The following is a 16,276-nucleotide window of genomic DNA, read 5'->3' as shown; positions in this document are numbered from 1 at the left end:
AACTAAACTATTCCTAAGCCAGGCAATCAGGAATAGTGGTCAAAAGGCTTTTTGGAGGTCATGCTATAAAGTAAGTCTTTTTTTAAATTATTATTAATTTCTTTATTGATTAAGGTATCACATATTTGTCCTCAACCCCCCATTCCAATCTCCCACCCCACCCCACTCATGCCCCCACTCCCCTATTGTCCTTGACCACTGGCTAGGCTCATATGTGTGCACCTAAGTCCTTTGGTTGATCTCTCCCTTTTATCCCCACCTTCCCTTTGAGGTGCAACAGTCTGACCCATGGCTCCTTATCTCTGGGTCTGTTCTTGTTCATCAGTCTATGTTGTTCACCATTTCCCCTAGATGAGTGAGAGCAAGTTGAGTCTTGAGACTCAAGCAAAAGAATTTAAAATAATCTGTGAATAGTACATAAAAATAAAAGATGTTTGCTTTACATCTCTTTAGTAGCAAGCCAATAAAAGGACAAGTAGTGGGAAAAATAAGGATAAAGTCTAGAAAAAATTTCAAAATCTAAACAAGTGTAAGCAAATTCTTTTTTTTTATTGAATTTGTTGGGATGATATTGGTTAATAAAAGTATATAGATTTCAGGTGTACAATTCTATAATACATCATTGTATTATTAGTTCACCACCCAAAATCAAGTCTCCTTCCAACACCATTTATTCCCCCTATATCCGCTTCTAATGCACATCACCTCCCTCTCCCTCTGATAATCACCATACTGTTGTCTGTGTCTAAGAGGGGTTTTTTGTTTTTTTGTTTTTTGTGGTTGCAGGGCTGAGTGAAAAAGGTGAAGGGATTGAGGAAAAAAAACTCAGCAAGCTTATTCTTTTGAGTGTTGTTTTTTTTTTTTTTTTTTTTAATCCTCACCCTTGTTTTTGACTTTAGATAGAGAGGAAGGGAGAAAGAGAATCATCAATGTGAGAAACACTGATCAGCTGCCCCACCCCACCCCACCCCACCCCACCTCACCTGACCATTGTATGTACCCTAACCAGGTATTGGGACCCCAATCTAGGTGTGTGCCCTGACCAGGAATCGGACCCACAAACTTTTGGTATACAGGACTAAACTCTAACCAACTATACCCCCTGGCCAGGGTGCAAACTCATTCTTAAAGAGACAGATAGGTTTAAGGGCCTAATTGCTCCCCTGCCAGCCTGATTGCCCCCAACTGACCTCCCCTGCTGGTTTCCAAGAGAACTGGTCAGGGTTCTCAATGTTATCTTTTCAGTAGTTACAAACAATCCTATATAATAAAAAGGAAACATGCAAATTGACCCTTATGACATCACACTAGATGGCCTCCCCCATGTGGTCAAAGATGGCCACCACAATATAACTGGCAGGTGGGGGCAGTTGTGGGCAATTAGGCCAACAGAGGAGGAAGTTGTGGGGGACCAGGCCTGCAGGAGAGGACAGTTAAAGGTGACCAGGCTGGCAAGGGAGAACAGTTTGGGGTGACCAGGTTGACAAGGGAGGGCAGCTGGGGGTTTCCAGGCCAGCAGAGGAGGACAGTTGAGGGAGATCGGGCCAGCAGGGGAGGTCAGTTGGGGGCAATCAGGCTGGCAGGGGAGCAATTAGGCATCAATCAAGTTGGCAGGGGAGTGATTAGGGGGTGATCAGGTTGGCAGGCAGGCAAACGGTTGGAATCAGCAGTCCCGGATTGTGAGAGGGATGTCTGACTGTCATTTTAGGCCCAATCCTACAGGGATTGGATTTAAACCGGTAGTTGGACATTCTGAGGGGTCCAAAATTGGAGAGGCCCAATCCTACAGGGTAGCTGGACATTCTGAGGGGTCCCAGATTGGAGAGGCTGTAGGCTGGGCTGAGGGACACCTCATCCCCCCAGTGCACAAATTTTGTGCACCAGGCCTCTAGTAAGTAAACGAATGAGCATGGCTATGTTACAATAAATAGTGTTTTTTGTTTATAAAAACAGGCAACCTAATCTTGTAGATTAGGCCACTGTTTCTTAATGCCTAATCTAGAAAAAAGAGATTACCAAAACCAGAAAAAAGAAAACAGCTAAAGTATTCAATAGCAAATAAACAAATTTAATTACTTCTGTTCTATTGTGGGTATCTAGTTCTTAACAAATTAAAATAATAAGGATGCAGAAAATAAAATTAACCATTATCATTGTAACAAATTTGAATAAAATATGTCTATTAATATATATATTATATTTCAGAGAGAAGAAGGTAAATTTCAAAAACACCAATTGCAAATGAATGTACAAATAGCAGGACTTACCAATACAACAGCCTTTGGCCTCATTTTGCCCATGGCTTCCATTCACATTTACAAACATGAGAGGGGAGGACTTCATGATATGCTGGATGAAATCAAGCAACATCACAGAGGTTGGCTGAGAGTCAGTTTTCTTTACAAGCTCTAGAGCAACTAAAAATACAAGATTCATTTTAAAGAGTTGTAACAAATTAAACAACAGTACTTTGTTAAAAAATTAGACTTTGGTGACCATAATTACAGTGCTCATGCTAAATTGATGGGGCTATCCACTACAATCCTACCTAATTTTGAATGTTTAATAACCATGCTCATTCATCTATTATACATCCATTCATCAAATATGTACTACAGGCTCATAATATACCTGGCACTGTGCTAAAATCTGAAGATTAAAAAAAACCATATTCAGGTGTGCAGACAAACTAATAATTACAATATAATAAGTTAATTGCAGTAATGCAGCATAAAGAAAACAAGTGTGTGGGAAGATGCTGTGAAGGCATTTTGATTCCTGGATGGTGAAGAATTAGTAAAGCAAAAAGGGGGTGGGCGAGTGGTTTAAACATATCTTGCAAATATTCAGTAGTTCTTTTGTTATTTTCCAGCAAATAATTTTACTGATTGAAAAAAAGGGTAAATAATTATCACAAGTCATAAAATTTGTGCCAAATTTGGAATTAAATTTATAAACCATGAGCCAAATGGCACTCTACAATACCCCTTCAATTAAATTTTAATAGATATAACAGATGTGACACAATTCTTGTGAAGTTTCTAATTTGTCTTTTTTTATGTTTTTATTGATTTTTAGAGAGAGAGGAAAGGAAAATAGAGAAATAGAAACATCAATGAAAAAGAAACTGCCTCCTGCATGCCCCCTACTGGGGATAGAACCCAAAATCCATGCATAAATTGTGACCAGGAATGGAACAAGTGACTCCTATTTCTTAGGTTGACTCTAAACTGCTGAGCCACACTGGCTGGGCTGTAATTTGTCTTTTAGATTGCCCCAGATACAAAACACAAATAGGAGTTGATTCAATAACTTACAAAGTTACCAGTTTTTAATGGCATTTGCTGTTTTCAACCACTGGCACAAGACCTAGCTAAAGTAAGTTCACACCATCGGAATCAAATATTTTTTTATCTATAATAATATCTTTTATCAAAGAACTCATAGTAAGCAGCAGAAAATGTAGGTAACAAATAGGAAAACAGACACTGACATTATATAACAAATACTGTAAATAACTTGCTTGTATAACTATCATAAATACTAATTCCATAAAACTACATGGAGAAAAATGCTTACAAAATGTTGTATATATGGAAAAGAAAATAATTTATAAAGTTTATATAGGAAATAGTTATTTCTTACCAACATTTACATCTGTGAGTATTCGGTCAATAAACTGACATAGAATTTGTCTTGGCTTCTGCACAACCGTATTATATTCCTCTGTCCTGGCACTAAAATACAAATAAAGTTTTTAACCCTTAAATGGAGTCACAATTTCACTTGTAAAAAATTCTCTAAAGTTGAACTTACCAAATTTGTTTAATTTTAATGTTAACATTCACAATATTCTTCTGCTTAAAAATGAAAGGAAAATCTAACTTAACAAGGAAAAAAAGAACATGCTAAATGACACCACAGGCATCTTATTTGCAAAACCTGTATTTCCCTGCCCAATATAGTAGCCAGTAGTCACATGTAGTAGGAATTGAGCTCTTGAAATGTAGTTAGCCCAAACTGCGATGCACTATAAATATAAAATACACACTGGATTTTGAATCTATGGTATAAAAATCAGTATAACATCTCATTGATAATTTCATGTTAATTATAGGATGTTATCTGGATATATTACTGAGTTAAATAATTTCATCTACTTCCTTACTTTTTAAAATGTGGCAACTAGAACATTTAAAATTACATATGTATTTGAACAATATAGCAGGCTAATTTTTAAGTTGATAATTTTGTATGGCCTGAAAATAATGTTATAAATATCCAAATGGCTCTTGGCAGAAAAAAGGTTCCCCAAACTCATTTTGGAAATAAAGACTTATTTATTGATAAAATGATATCTGGAATTTGCTTCAAAGAAATCTGAGTTAGAGGAAGAGGGCCATGAATTGATAATTATTGGGTGATGAGTACATGGGAAATCAATATACCATTGTTTTCTCTTTTTTGTATGTATGAAATTATCACAAAAATTTAACAAAGTGTTAAGAAAATATACATATATAGTATCTCAGGACCAATCAAGAAAAAATAATAAAGAGATAATATAATAATTAAGAAGAAAAATTATATCCTAGAATTTTGAACTAATTTAACTTAAACTCCATGATTTTATGTAAACTGCCACAGAACACAATATGAGTATAGTAGGAAATGTCTGTTCCACCACATGAGTCACTCATGCAATCAACAGCCATTCATATAATCAACAAACATTTATTTTGAGAACCTATATGAACCAGGCAAAACATCAGAAGTTTCTGTTGGGAAGTTGCAAGATACAGATTAGTGGGGAAGAGTGATAAGTCAACCTAGCCCTCTAACCAGGATGGACTGTAAGTTCATTCACCAAAAGACTTAACACAGGAGGAGGTACAGGTCTGGGGACAGAAACAAAACCAGTTGTATTTTTATTTATTTATTTATTTTTAATCCTCATCCAAGGACATTTTCATTGATTTTGAGAGAGAGAAAAAGCATCAATGATCAGCTGACTCCCCACACACGCCATGACTGGGGCCTGGAAAAGAACCCAAAACTTAGGCAAAGGAAACATATGGGATGATGCTCCTACCAGCTGAGGCACACAGACCAGGGTCAAAACCACTTTTAGAAATACTGAGTTTAAGGTCTCAATGGAACAACTAAGTGGGATGTCCAAAAGACTGTCAGAATTACACTTCTAGAGCTCAAAAAATAACTAGTCTAGAGATACAGATTATCATTATATAATACCTACCAAACAAGCTAAATATCCTTTGTATTATTTCATTTTTGAAAAGCATTAAGATAGGGATATTAAACCTTAATATCATAATAGGTGCTCAATAAATGTTTGCTGATTACATGAATGACTGTTGATAGTGTGAGTGACTCATCCTATGTGGTGGAACACAGACTTCCTACTATACTCTTATATTGTGTTCTATGGTGGTTTACACCAAATCATGGAGTTTAACTTCAAGTTTCTAGGAGAGTGGTAGGCAAACTCATTAGTCCACAGAGCCAAATATCAACAGTATAACGATTGAAATTTCTTTTTAGAGCCAAATTTTTTAAACTTAAACTATATAGGTAGGTACATTGTTATTAACTGGCCTTTGCTAAAAACTCAAGAGGCCAAAGAGCCACATGTGGCTTGTGAGCCGCAGTTTACCAAACACTGTTCTAGGTTATCACTGTATATGAGAAGATTGATATTCATAGAAAGTATACTGTATAATCTATCACTAGAGCTAGAGCTAGCAATAGTGGAAAGACTGGATATGAATGCAAATTATAAGTAATAAGCCAAAGAGACATTCCTAAATTAAGATTAATGAAGCCGTGAAAGAGAAGGGAAAGGGTACTGAGAGACAAAAAGAAAAACCAAGAGAATGTTTTAGAAATTTAGGCTAAAATTTCAAGGAGGGAGATATCAATTGAAGCAAATAGTTAGTTTGTTAAATATCCTTTGAGCCCTGCCTGGTATGTCTCATTGGTTAGAGCGTTGGCCTGCACACCAAAGTGTCCCAGGTTCAATTCCTGGTCAAGGGCACATGTGGGAGGCAACCAATGTCTCTCTCTCACATCAATGTTTCTATCTCTTTCTCCCTTCTTCCCTCCTCCCCTCCCTTTCACTCTCTCTAAGAAAGGAAAAAATATCCTTGGATGAGGATTAACAACAACAACAAAAATTTCCTTTGAATTTTTTATTATGGTAAAATAGGTTTAACATAATATTTACCATTTTAACTGTACCCTTTTTTTTTCTTTTTTAGTGTACTCTTCTGTGGTATTATGCACATTAGCACTGTTCTACAACTATCACCACCATCCCTCTCCAGAACTTTTCATCTTCCCTAACTGAAACTATATTCAGTAAACAACTAGTGACCTGGTGCACGAAATTTGTGCACATTAAAAGGGAATTAATTAGAGAAAATAATTTAATATTGCTATTTGCCCTTTCTCTATAATAGAAGTGTCAGAGATGCAAGAAAATTAGTAAAATGTATGTGAAAACCTTCCTCCTATCAGAGTCTGGGGCTCACCACAGGACCCAGAGTCAAGTCCCCGCCCACCCACATGCACCTCAAAATCATGTGAGACCCAGACGTGGCCTGCCTCCCCCCATTGGGCTAGATCCAGACCTGGCCAGTCATGACCTACCAGGCAGAGGGCATAGCCTCAGGTCCCCAGGCCTGGCACCAGGACGGGGTGTGGGGGATGGGGGGGGGGCGGAGGAGGGCATAGCCTGAGGTCCCCCAATCCAGACCGGGGTAGGGGGTGTGCCTTGAGGTCCTCCATCAAGCCCTACCAGGTGGGGGACATGGCCTGAGATTGCCTGTCAAACCCCGCTGGATGGGGGGCATGGCTGAGGTCCCCCATCAAGCCCTGCCAGGTGGGAGGGCGCAGCCTGTCCCCCGGCCCAGCACTGGGAGGGGAGCGCAGCCTCGGGTCTCCCACCAAGCTCTGCTTGGCAGGGGCACAGCCTGAGTCCCCCAATCCAACATTGGGGTGCACCTTGAGGTCCCCCATCAAACCCTGCTAGGTGGGGGGCACAGCCTGAAGTCCCCTGTTAAGTCCAGCCAGGCAGAAGGGCACAGCCTCAGGTCCCCTGGCCCAGTGCTGGGGCAGGAGACATGGCCTGAGGTTCCCCAGCCTGGCGCTGGGGTGGGGGTAGCAGCCTGTGGTCCCCTAGCCCAGCACCAGGACGGGAAGCACAACTTGAGATCCCCTGTCAAGCCCTGATGGGTGGAGAGCACAGCTTGAGGTCCCCCAGTCTAGAGCTGGGGCAAGGGGAGCAGCCTGAGATCCACTAGTGCAGCACCAGGACGGAAAGCGCACCTTGAGGTCCCCTGTCAAGCCCTGCCAGGTGAGGGACATGGCCTGAGGTCCCCTGTCAAGCCCCATGGGGGGCAGGGGAGGGCATAGCCTCAGATCCCTGTTGACTGCTCATTAAGGCTCCTTATGGGAACTTGGCCTCAGCTTGGGTGCAGCCATCTTTGTGATGGAATGATAGTCAATTAGCATATTCTCTCTTTATTAGGATAACTCCCCTTAATTCCACAAGCCCTGGCAACCACCATTCTATTTTTTTGTCTCTATAAATTTGACTACTTATCCTATATATAATAAAAGCCTAATATGCAAATCGACCGAATGGAGAAACGATTGGTTGCAATGACGTGCACTGACCACAAGGAGGCAGATGCTTGTCACAGGAGCTGCCCCCAGCCTGCAGGCCCCAGGCCAGCCAAGGCAGGTGCCAACAGGGGCTCCTCGATTGCCCTGGTGGATGCCCTGCAGAGGGAAGCGACTGGCAGCAGCAGGGGGCAGGGCCTGGAAGCAAGCAGGACAGTGCCACCCCCACCCTGATCATCCCACTGGTCACCTCCCGCAGAGGGAGGCAATAAGCGGTGGCAGTGGGAGGCAGGCCTGGCAAGTAGGTGGCACCATGGCAGCCAAGGCGAGTGCCAGTGGGGGACCCCGAATTACCCCATTGGTCACCCCATAAATAGGCCCTGATTGACAAGGCCTAGGGACCCTATCCATGCATGAGTTTTATGCACCGGGCCTCTAGTGTCATATAAGTTGAATCATATAAGTCTTTCTGTGACTGACTTATTTCACTTAGCGTAATATCTTCAATTTGTCCATGTTGTAACATGTGTCCGAATTTCCTTCCTATTCAAGGATGAATATTTCATTATATTTATACTAGTGGCCCAGTGCATGAAATTTGTGCACAGGTGGGAAGGGGGGGAGGGGGAGTGTCCCTCAACCTGTCCTCCACTTTCTCCAATCTGGAAACCCTCAAGGATGTCTGACTGTCGGTTTAGGCCTAATCGGGCCTAAACTGCAGTTGGACATCCCTCTCAAAATCTGGGACTACTGGCTCCTAACCTGCCTGCCTGACTGACTGTCCCTAACCACTATGCCTGCCAACTTGCTCACCCCTACCTTGCCCCACTGCTTGCTCTGGAAAGTCTCCTCACCTAATTAGCATATTACCCTTTTACTAGTCTTATAGAGAGAGACTGGTCTACAGGTGGGAGCCGGTTGGTTTGCCCTGAAAGATGTCCCGGATCAGGGTGGGGTTCCCTTGGGGGGCATGGCGGCCTGGCAAGGGTCCTGTGGTGGTTTGCAGGCCGACCATGCCCCCATTGGGGTGGGGATCCCCACTGGGGATGGTGCTGGCCTGGGCAAGGGGGTGGGGCAGTTTGCAGGCCAGCCAAGCCCCATGGGGTGAAGGTCCCCACTGGGGAGGCATGGCCAGCCTGAGTGAGGGGCTGATAGCTGTTTGCAGGCTGGCCATGCCCCCAGTGGGGACCCTCACTCCACTGGGTAAGGGGCTAAGGGTCGTTTGCAGCTGGTCCAGGCAATGGTGACTCAAGCCTCCTGCGTGCCCGGGCCAGCTGCGTGTCCTCCCGGGCCAGCTGCAGGCCCCTCCTTCAGCACCAATGGGCCTGCTCTGTGTCTTCCACTCACAGGTCCCTCCATCGGTGTCTGCCTGGGCTGGCTCCATGTCTGTTGCCCACAGGCCCCTCCTTCAGCAGCCCGCTGGAGAGAGCAGGAAGCTGGGTTTCCTCCATTGCCAGGGGCAACCCAAGCCTCCCACTCGCTCTGGCTGGCTCTGTGGCCACCACCATCTTTGTCCTGCTAATTTGCTTATTCACTGATTGGCTGGAGATTGTTGTGAAGTGACAATTTACATATTTCTCTTTTATTAGTGTAGATACCTTATTTTGTACATTCATCTCCATAGACACTTGAGGTTGCTTTTATCTTTCTACTACTGTGAGTAATACTCCTATGATCATGGATGTATAGATTATAGATATCTGCTCGAGTGCCTTTTGATTCTTTGGGGTGATTACCTTGAAATAGAATTGCTGAATTTTTGGATAATTCTGTTTAATTTTTTTAAGAAAGTCCCATTCAGTTTTCTAGGTGACTGCACAATTTCACATCCAGCAATGCACACAGGTTCCAATTTCTCCTATCTTTACTAACATTTGTTATTTTCTGCTTTTTTAATATTAGTCATCTTCATAAGTAAGAAGTGTTATCTCACAGTAGGTTTGATTTGCATTTCCCTAATTATTAGTGATACTGAACATCTTTTCATGGGATTTGTGGCCATTTGTATTTCTTTGTAGAAATGTCTATTCAGCCAAAGCCGGTTTGGCTCAGCTGTAGAGCGTCGGTCTGCGGACTGAAAGGTCCCAGGTTCGATTCCGGTCAAGGGCATGTACATTGGTTGCGGGGACATCCCCAGTAAGGGTTGTTCAAGAGGCAGCTGATCAATGTTTCTCTCTCATCGATGTTTCTAGCGCGCGCGCTCTCTCTCTCTCTCTCTCTCTCTCTCTCTCTCTCTCTCTCTCTCTCTCCCTTCCTCTCTGTAAAAAAAAATCAATAAAATATAAAAAAAGGAAAAGAAATGTCTGTTCAAGTCCTTTCCTCATTTTAAAATCAGGTTATTGGTGTTTTTTTTGTTGTTGTTGTTGTTGAGTTCTTAATATAGTCTGGATACCTGATTTATCTTTATCAGATATTTGCAAACATTTTATCTCACTACATGTCTTTTCACTCTCTTGAGATTGTCCTTTGAAACACAAAAGTTTTTAATTTTGATGAAGTCTAGCTTTTGTTCTGTTGTTGTGCTTTTGGTGTCAAACCCAAGAAATCATTGCCAAGGCCAATATCTTGAAGCTTTCCCCTATGATCTCTACTAAAAGTCTCATTTTTAATATTAGATTTTACATTTAGGTCTTTGATTCCCTATAAGTTGATATTTTTTATGTCCTTTAGATTTTAAAGTTTTGGTGTAGAGGTGAAAGCAGAAGCCAGATTGCAATGGGTTGAAAAGCAAACAAAATGTGAATAACATGCTCTTTCTAAAGCTTTACCATGAAATGGAGATAAGTGGTAACTAAAAGAATATATGGAGTCAAAAGGTTTGTGGTTTTTTTTCCCTTAGATGAAAAGACTTGAGCAACAGATATTTAAGATTTAGCTTTTGCTTTAGTGACCCTGTATAAATCAAGAGATAATCCTTGTACAGAAGGGGTGCTTCGTACATTAATATAGGAGAAAAGAATGAGTATAAATGCTATTAAATTAAAAAAATTCAAAAGGCAGCCCTAGCCAGCTTGGCTTAGTGGATAGAGTGTCCACCTGTGGACTGAAAGGTCCCAGGTTCGATTCTGGTCAAGGGCATATGCCTGGGTTTCAGGCTCAATCCCCAGTGGGGAGCATGCAGGAGGCAGCCAATCAATGATTCTCTCTCATTATTGATGTTTCTACCTATTGCTTTCTCTCCCTCTCCCTTCCTCTCTGAAATCAATAAAAATATATATTTTTTTAAAAATCAAAAGGCAAATAAAATAAGATCCACTGCTTCAAGAAATTCAGATTAGTTGCTGGGGAGAGGAAAGAAATGCACACAGAAATAACTGTAACCAAGTTTCATATACAACCAAAGTTAATAATTAACTGCTTAGAGGAAGGCCATGTAAATAATTAGCTCAGTTCAGCACTTCTGACAAAACAGCTGAGAATAGACCTTCCTTCCCGTGGCTGCCAGCACTGCTTTCACCCCAGCTGGAGCTGCCTTTCCACCTTCGCTCCATTCTGCCTTTGCTCCAGCCCAGAGCCACCTTTCTGCCTTCCCACACATGCTACAGAAGATACATGCAGAAATAAAACAGTCTCCCAGATGCCCTGAGCAGTTGGGGTAGTGCGGAACGCGTCCTGCCCCTGCCACTCGGCACCTGTGTATGCAAACTAACCCACCATCTTTGTTGGGTTAATATGCATACTCACTCCTGATTGGGTGTCGTGAAGGGTCATGGTCAATTTGCATATTTCTCTTTCATTAGTGTAGATTTAGTATAAGTAACAATTTATAACTTCTATATCACTGTAAAATGCACGTGTATTTTCACCGTTATTATCTCAAATAATGCTAAAAGAAAAAATAAGATTGTTTTCTTGATTATTTAACCACAAAGTCTGATTCTAACTGAATACAGGATGCATGGTGTTTAGTGATTAAGTGCTATTAAATAATTGGTCCTGTACATAGTGAATAGTCAAAAAGACATTTGTTGAATGAATGAATGAATGAATGAATGATTCATAAGAATTTTCTTGGATTGTGTGGTTCCTTAATCTTCTATACACATAAGGAGATAATATGCTAATTTGTCTGTTATGGTGTCCCAGTCACAACCAGTCTCTGGGCAGAGATAGGGACGAGGACTTCCACTCCCAGTGCTAATGTCACACTGCTTGCATGCATCCCCACCCAGTGCTGAGGTGAAGCTGCCTGGCTGCATCCCTGGTTGGGGATGTAACACTGCCTGCATGCATCCCCGTTCAATGCTGATGTGACCCTGTGGGGGTTGGGGGTTGAGGCTGGGCTTGATGGGAGACTTCATGCTTTGCCCCCCACCCTGGCACTGGGCTGGGGGATCTGAGGCTGCACCCCCTGCCCAACATGGCTTGATGGGGGACCTAAGACTGCGCACCTCCACCTGGCGCCAGACCGGGGGACCTGAGGCTGCAACCCCCACCTGGAGGGCTTGGGTCTGGGTCTCAAATGGGGGGTGGAGGGAGCCCAGCCAGTTCTGGTCTCTTGCGTTTTCAAAGTGTGTGCGGGTGTGGGCGGGGACTTGACTCTAAATACCCTGGCGAACTCCAGACTGACAGGAAGGAGATTTTATATACTTTTTACTAATTTTCTTTCACCTCTGACACTTCTATTATAGAGGGCAAATCGCAACATTAAAATATTTCTTCTAATTAATTTCTTTTAAATGTGCACAAATTTTGTGCACTGGGCCACTAGTTAATATATAACCTTCTGGACCTATGGAATTTGGGGTTATTCCCTGCCACTAGACCATGGGAGACTGTTTTATTTCATCCCCTGTAGCATTTAGAACTGTGTCTTGCTTAACTCGAACCAACTACTAAGGTGCTGAATTTAACAAATGTTTACAAACTAGAGGCCCGGACATGAGGTTCCTTGGCCCAGCCTGCAGGGATCGGGCCAAAACCAGCTCTCCGACATCCCCAAGGAGTTCCAGATTGTAAGAGGATGCAGGCCAGGCCAAGAAACCCCACTGGTGCATGATCAGGGCTGGGGAGGGAACACAGGAGGGCTCCAGGGCAGGTCTGGCCTGTCTTGCCCAGTCCCAATCGGCTGGACTCTAGCACCAAGCTAACCTACTGGTCGAAGCGTTTGCCCCTGGTGGTCAGTGCACATCATAGTGACTGCTCAAATGGTCTATTGGTTGGACATTTAGTGTACTAGGGTTGTATTATATAAAATAGTATAAACCCCGAGTATATAAAATCAATGAACAAGTAGTTATAGTTGTACATGAAAGCAAAAAAAAAACCTTGGTACTATATATCTTATTATTTAAACCAGCACTGGCCAATCTATACTAATAATAGCCTAGGTGGTAGTGATATCCTTAGGTTGTCACAAGATAGCTGTCAAAAGATGGCCACGTGCCCAGCGGAGGTAGGGCCCAGTGGCTGCTCTGCGCAGTGAGACCTGGGGGTCCCGTGGCTCTGTACAGTGTGAAGTACGTGGGTCCCGGCAGAGGAGGCAGGTCGTGGCAGGGGAAGGCAGTTGTGGGCAATCAGGCTGGCAGGGGAGGGCAGTTGGGGCCATCAGGCCAGCAGGGGAGGGCAATTGGGAGCCATCAGGCCAGCAGGGGAGGGCAATTGGGGCCATCAGGCTGGCAGGGGAGGGCAGTTGGGGGCCATCAGGCTGACAGGGGAGCAGTTAGGCATCAATCAGGCCAGCAGGGGAGCAGTTAGTGGGTGATCCAGGCTGGTAGGCAGAAGCAGTTAGGGGCAATCATGTAGGCAGACAGACAAACATTTAGGAGCCAGTAGTCCCGGATTATGAGAAGGATGTCTGACTGTCGGTTTAGGCCCAATCCTTCACCGGCAGTCAGACATCCCTCAAGGGGTCCCAGATTGGAGGTGAAGGTCAGGCTGAGGGACAACCCTTTCCCCCCAACCCCCTGTGCTTGAATTTCATGCACTGAGCCTCTAGTCTATAATAATAAAAGCACAATATGCTAATTAGACCAGAAAGCTGAACGACCTTCCAGACGTCTTTCTGGACTACCTTCCGGATGAAGCCAGGGCTTTGAGGGCCAAGTCCCTTGCATGAATTTCATACATCAGGCCTCTAGTAGATATATATAATGTAAGCCACATGTGTTAAACCTTAAATTTCCTAGTAGCCACATTAAGAATGTAAAAGAAACAGGCAATTTTAATGGTAGCAATATATTCAAAATTAATGCCACGATTTGGCTAGCAGCTACCATATTACAGGACATTTCAGATTTAAATAACTACAAAATATGAGTCTAAAATTACAAGATAACAAACTGTTTTAGACAATGTCAAAAGATTTTGTCATTAACCAAATGTAATTTGGTAAGTGTCATTGAAAAAAAAAAAAACAGAATGAGGATGCAATGCTGGGGAGGATCCAAGATGGCTGCTCAGGTAAACACCTAACCGCAGCCGCACACAACAATTTCAATGGAATACAACTAAAATATAAAATGGACATTGCCCAGAGCTACAGGTAGTCGACTGACTGAAAATTCTACAACAAGAAGGAAAGAGAAAACCAGAAGGAAAATCAGAAGAGCTGAAAAAGCCTAAGGTACGGAGACATGCTGTGCGCACACACGCGCGCGCGCGCATAGAGAGGACGGAGCCGGAGAGGAGGAGAAGGCTGGGTGCCTGCCTGGTGTTCCCTAGCAGGAAGGAAATAAAAGCCCCGTACTGGGCTGAACCCCAGAACCGGCAGCGCTGAGCCCCAGTTCTGGGCCAGACCTTGGGGACCCAGGCTCAGGCAGGGGGAGACAGGGCTGTGAGGCGGAATCCCAGGGGAGCGGCGAAAAGCAGAGCCCCCGGAGTCACGCACATTGCACACAGAGGACGGAATGTTGACTCTGATGCTGGACTGCCCTGGCGGGAAGGAAACAAAACCTCCGGCTGTGCTGAGCCCCAGTTCCAACTGCTCCCCCTCAGTTCTATGCCAATCCCTGGAGACCCAGGCTCAAGCAGAGAGAGACGGGGCTGTGAGGTGGAATCCCGGGGGAGCGGCGAAAGGCGGAGCCCCCGGAGTCACGCACATTGCACACAGAGGACGGAATGTTGACTCTGATGCTGGACTGCCCTGACGGAAGGAAACAAAACCTCCGACGGTGCTGAGCCCCACTCCCGACTGCTCTGAACCCCAGTTCTAGGCCAATCCCTGGGGACCCAGGCTCAAACAGAGGGAGACGGGGCTGTGAGACGGAGTCCCAGGGAAACGGCGAGGGGCAGAGCCGTCGGAGTCGCATACATTGCGCGCAGAGCACAGTCTATTGACTCTGATGGTAGACTCCCCTAGCGAGAAGGAGAAAAAAAGCTCCAGACTGAGAGGAATGCGATGAGGAGCAGGAGCCGCTGCCGGACAGCAGCCAGCCGGGCGCCGGCAAGGAGCCGGGCGACGGGGCCCTCCCGGGGGTGGGGAGGGTGGGGGGGGTGCCGCTGGGCCCTCGACCACTGAGCACGGAGCCAAGGCCAGGGGCTGCTTCCTGGGCGGTGCAGGAGCCCGTGGAGAATAAAGGGTTGCTGCAGGCCAACCTGCTGAGCTTCCAGGACAAGGAGGAATAAACTGAAGAAGTTTTCAATGTGAAGAAATCAAGTTATAGCAAAAGATAGTAAAATTACTTAAGAATACAAAGAAAATCTTGAAAAATCGAAGACTAAGTCAGAACTCAACTCAGCAGCCAACACTGCAACATAAATGCTTTTAAAAAAAAAAGGACAGAATGTTGGAACGGCGGCGGCCAGGCCCAGAGTGGCCAGGCACAAGGCAGTGGCAGCCAGGCCGGAGCTTCCGGGCCCAGAGCAGCCGGGTCGGGAGCAGCAGCAACCAAGCCCGGAGCATCCAGGTCGGGAGAAGCCAGGCCCAGAGCGGCCGGGCCCGGAGCAGCCAGGCCCAGAGCAGCCGGGTCGGGAGCAGCCAAGCCCAGAGCAGCAGCAGCCAGGCCAGGAGCAGCAGTGGCCAGACCCGGAGCAGCTGGTTGTGGAGCGGACCAGAGCAACAGAGGCCAGGCCCGGAGGCTGCCTCTGCCCCAAGGCTGCCTCTCAGACATGGCTGGAAACTTTTGGGGGAACTTGACAGTCTGCTGAATCAAGTGATGAAGGCTTAGATCTGGATGTGTTGAGTTAGTATAGCGCTGGGGTGTTGATCTGTGAGTGCCTTGTGTGGTGCCTGGAAGAGGTTGGTGGATCTATTTGGAAATGTCTTTTGTGTGAAGTGTATCCTTGGGCATGTGGAGGTATTATTGATTTGAGAAAATACTAAGTAACTGATTTACTATCTGAAAAATTTAAAGTTCTGAAAGTTTAAGATCTCTTGCCAAAAAGAGGTTCTAAAGCTAACAACTTAATTTTAATGGAGAAAGGGGAAGACAAGCCCTTCCCACCCAGAACAGGTAATCCAATTCCAACCAGCAGCTATCTTTAAACAATGAGTTCATTTACACTTGAATGGCTACACCTTTTGATAGCCTAAGGGCAAGTTTACATGTAAACAAGTTTGCTTTTCAATTCCCAGAGGGGAAAAAAAAAACAAAACAAGATTTAAAATTATTAGATTTTAAAATTTATTCTTAAAAGTATAAAAGTTTATTAATTAAAAAACAAAAACAAAAACAAAACAAAAGGAGATTGA

General features: G+C 44.2%; 1 protein-coding gene across 1 annotated transcript in view; it reads right to left on the bottom strand.

Moving 5' to 3' along the window:
* ATR (ATR checkpoint kinase) overlaps positions 1-16,276 on the bottom strand; it is a 181,471-nt gene that overhangs the window by 139,539 nt on the left and 25,656 nt on the right. Inside the window, exons 2-3 of the mRNA XM_084872405.1 lie at positions 3,646-3,737; positions 2,268-2,417 (exon numbers count right to left, since the gene is read on the bottom strand). Coding sequence (XP_084728531.1) covers positions 2,268-2,417; positions 3,646-3,737 — 242 coding nt within the window. The remainder of the gene's footprint in view (positions 1-2,267; positions 2,418-3,645; positions 3,738-16,276) is intronic.

The sequence above is a fragment of the Pipistrellus hanaki genome (assembly GCF_964339955.1).
Source record: "Pipistrellus hanaki genome assembly, chromosome: 2".
Lineage (NCBI taxonomy): Eukaryota > Metazoa > Chordata > Mammalia > Chiroptera > Vespertilionidae > Pipistrellus > Pipistrellus hanaki.
The sequence above is the reverse complement of the archived record's forward strand: the minus strand, read 5'-3'. Positions and strand labels throughout refer to the sequence as shown.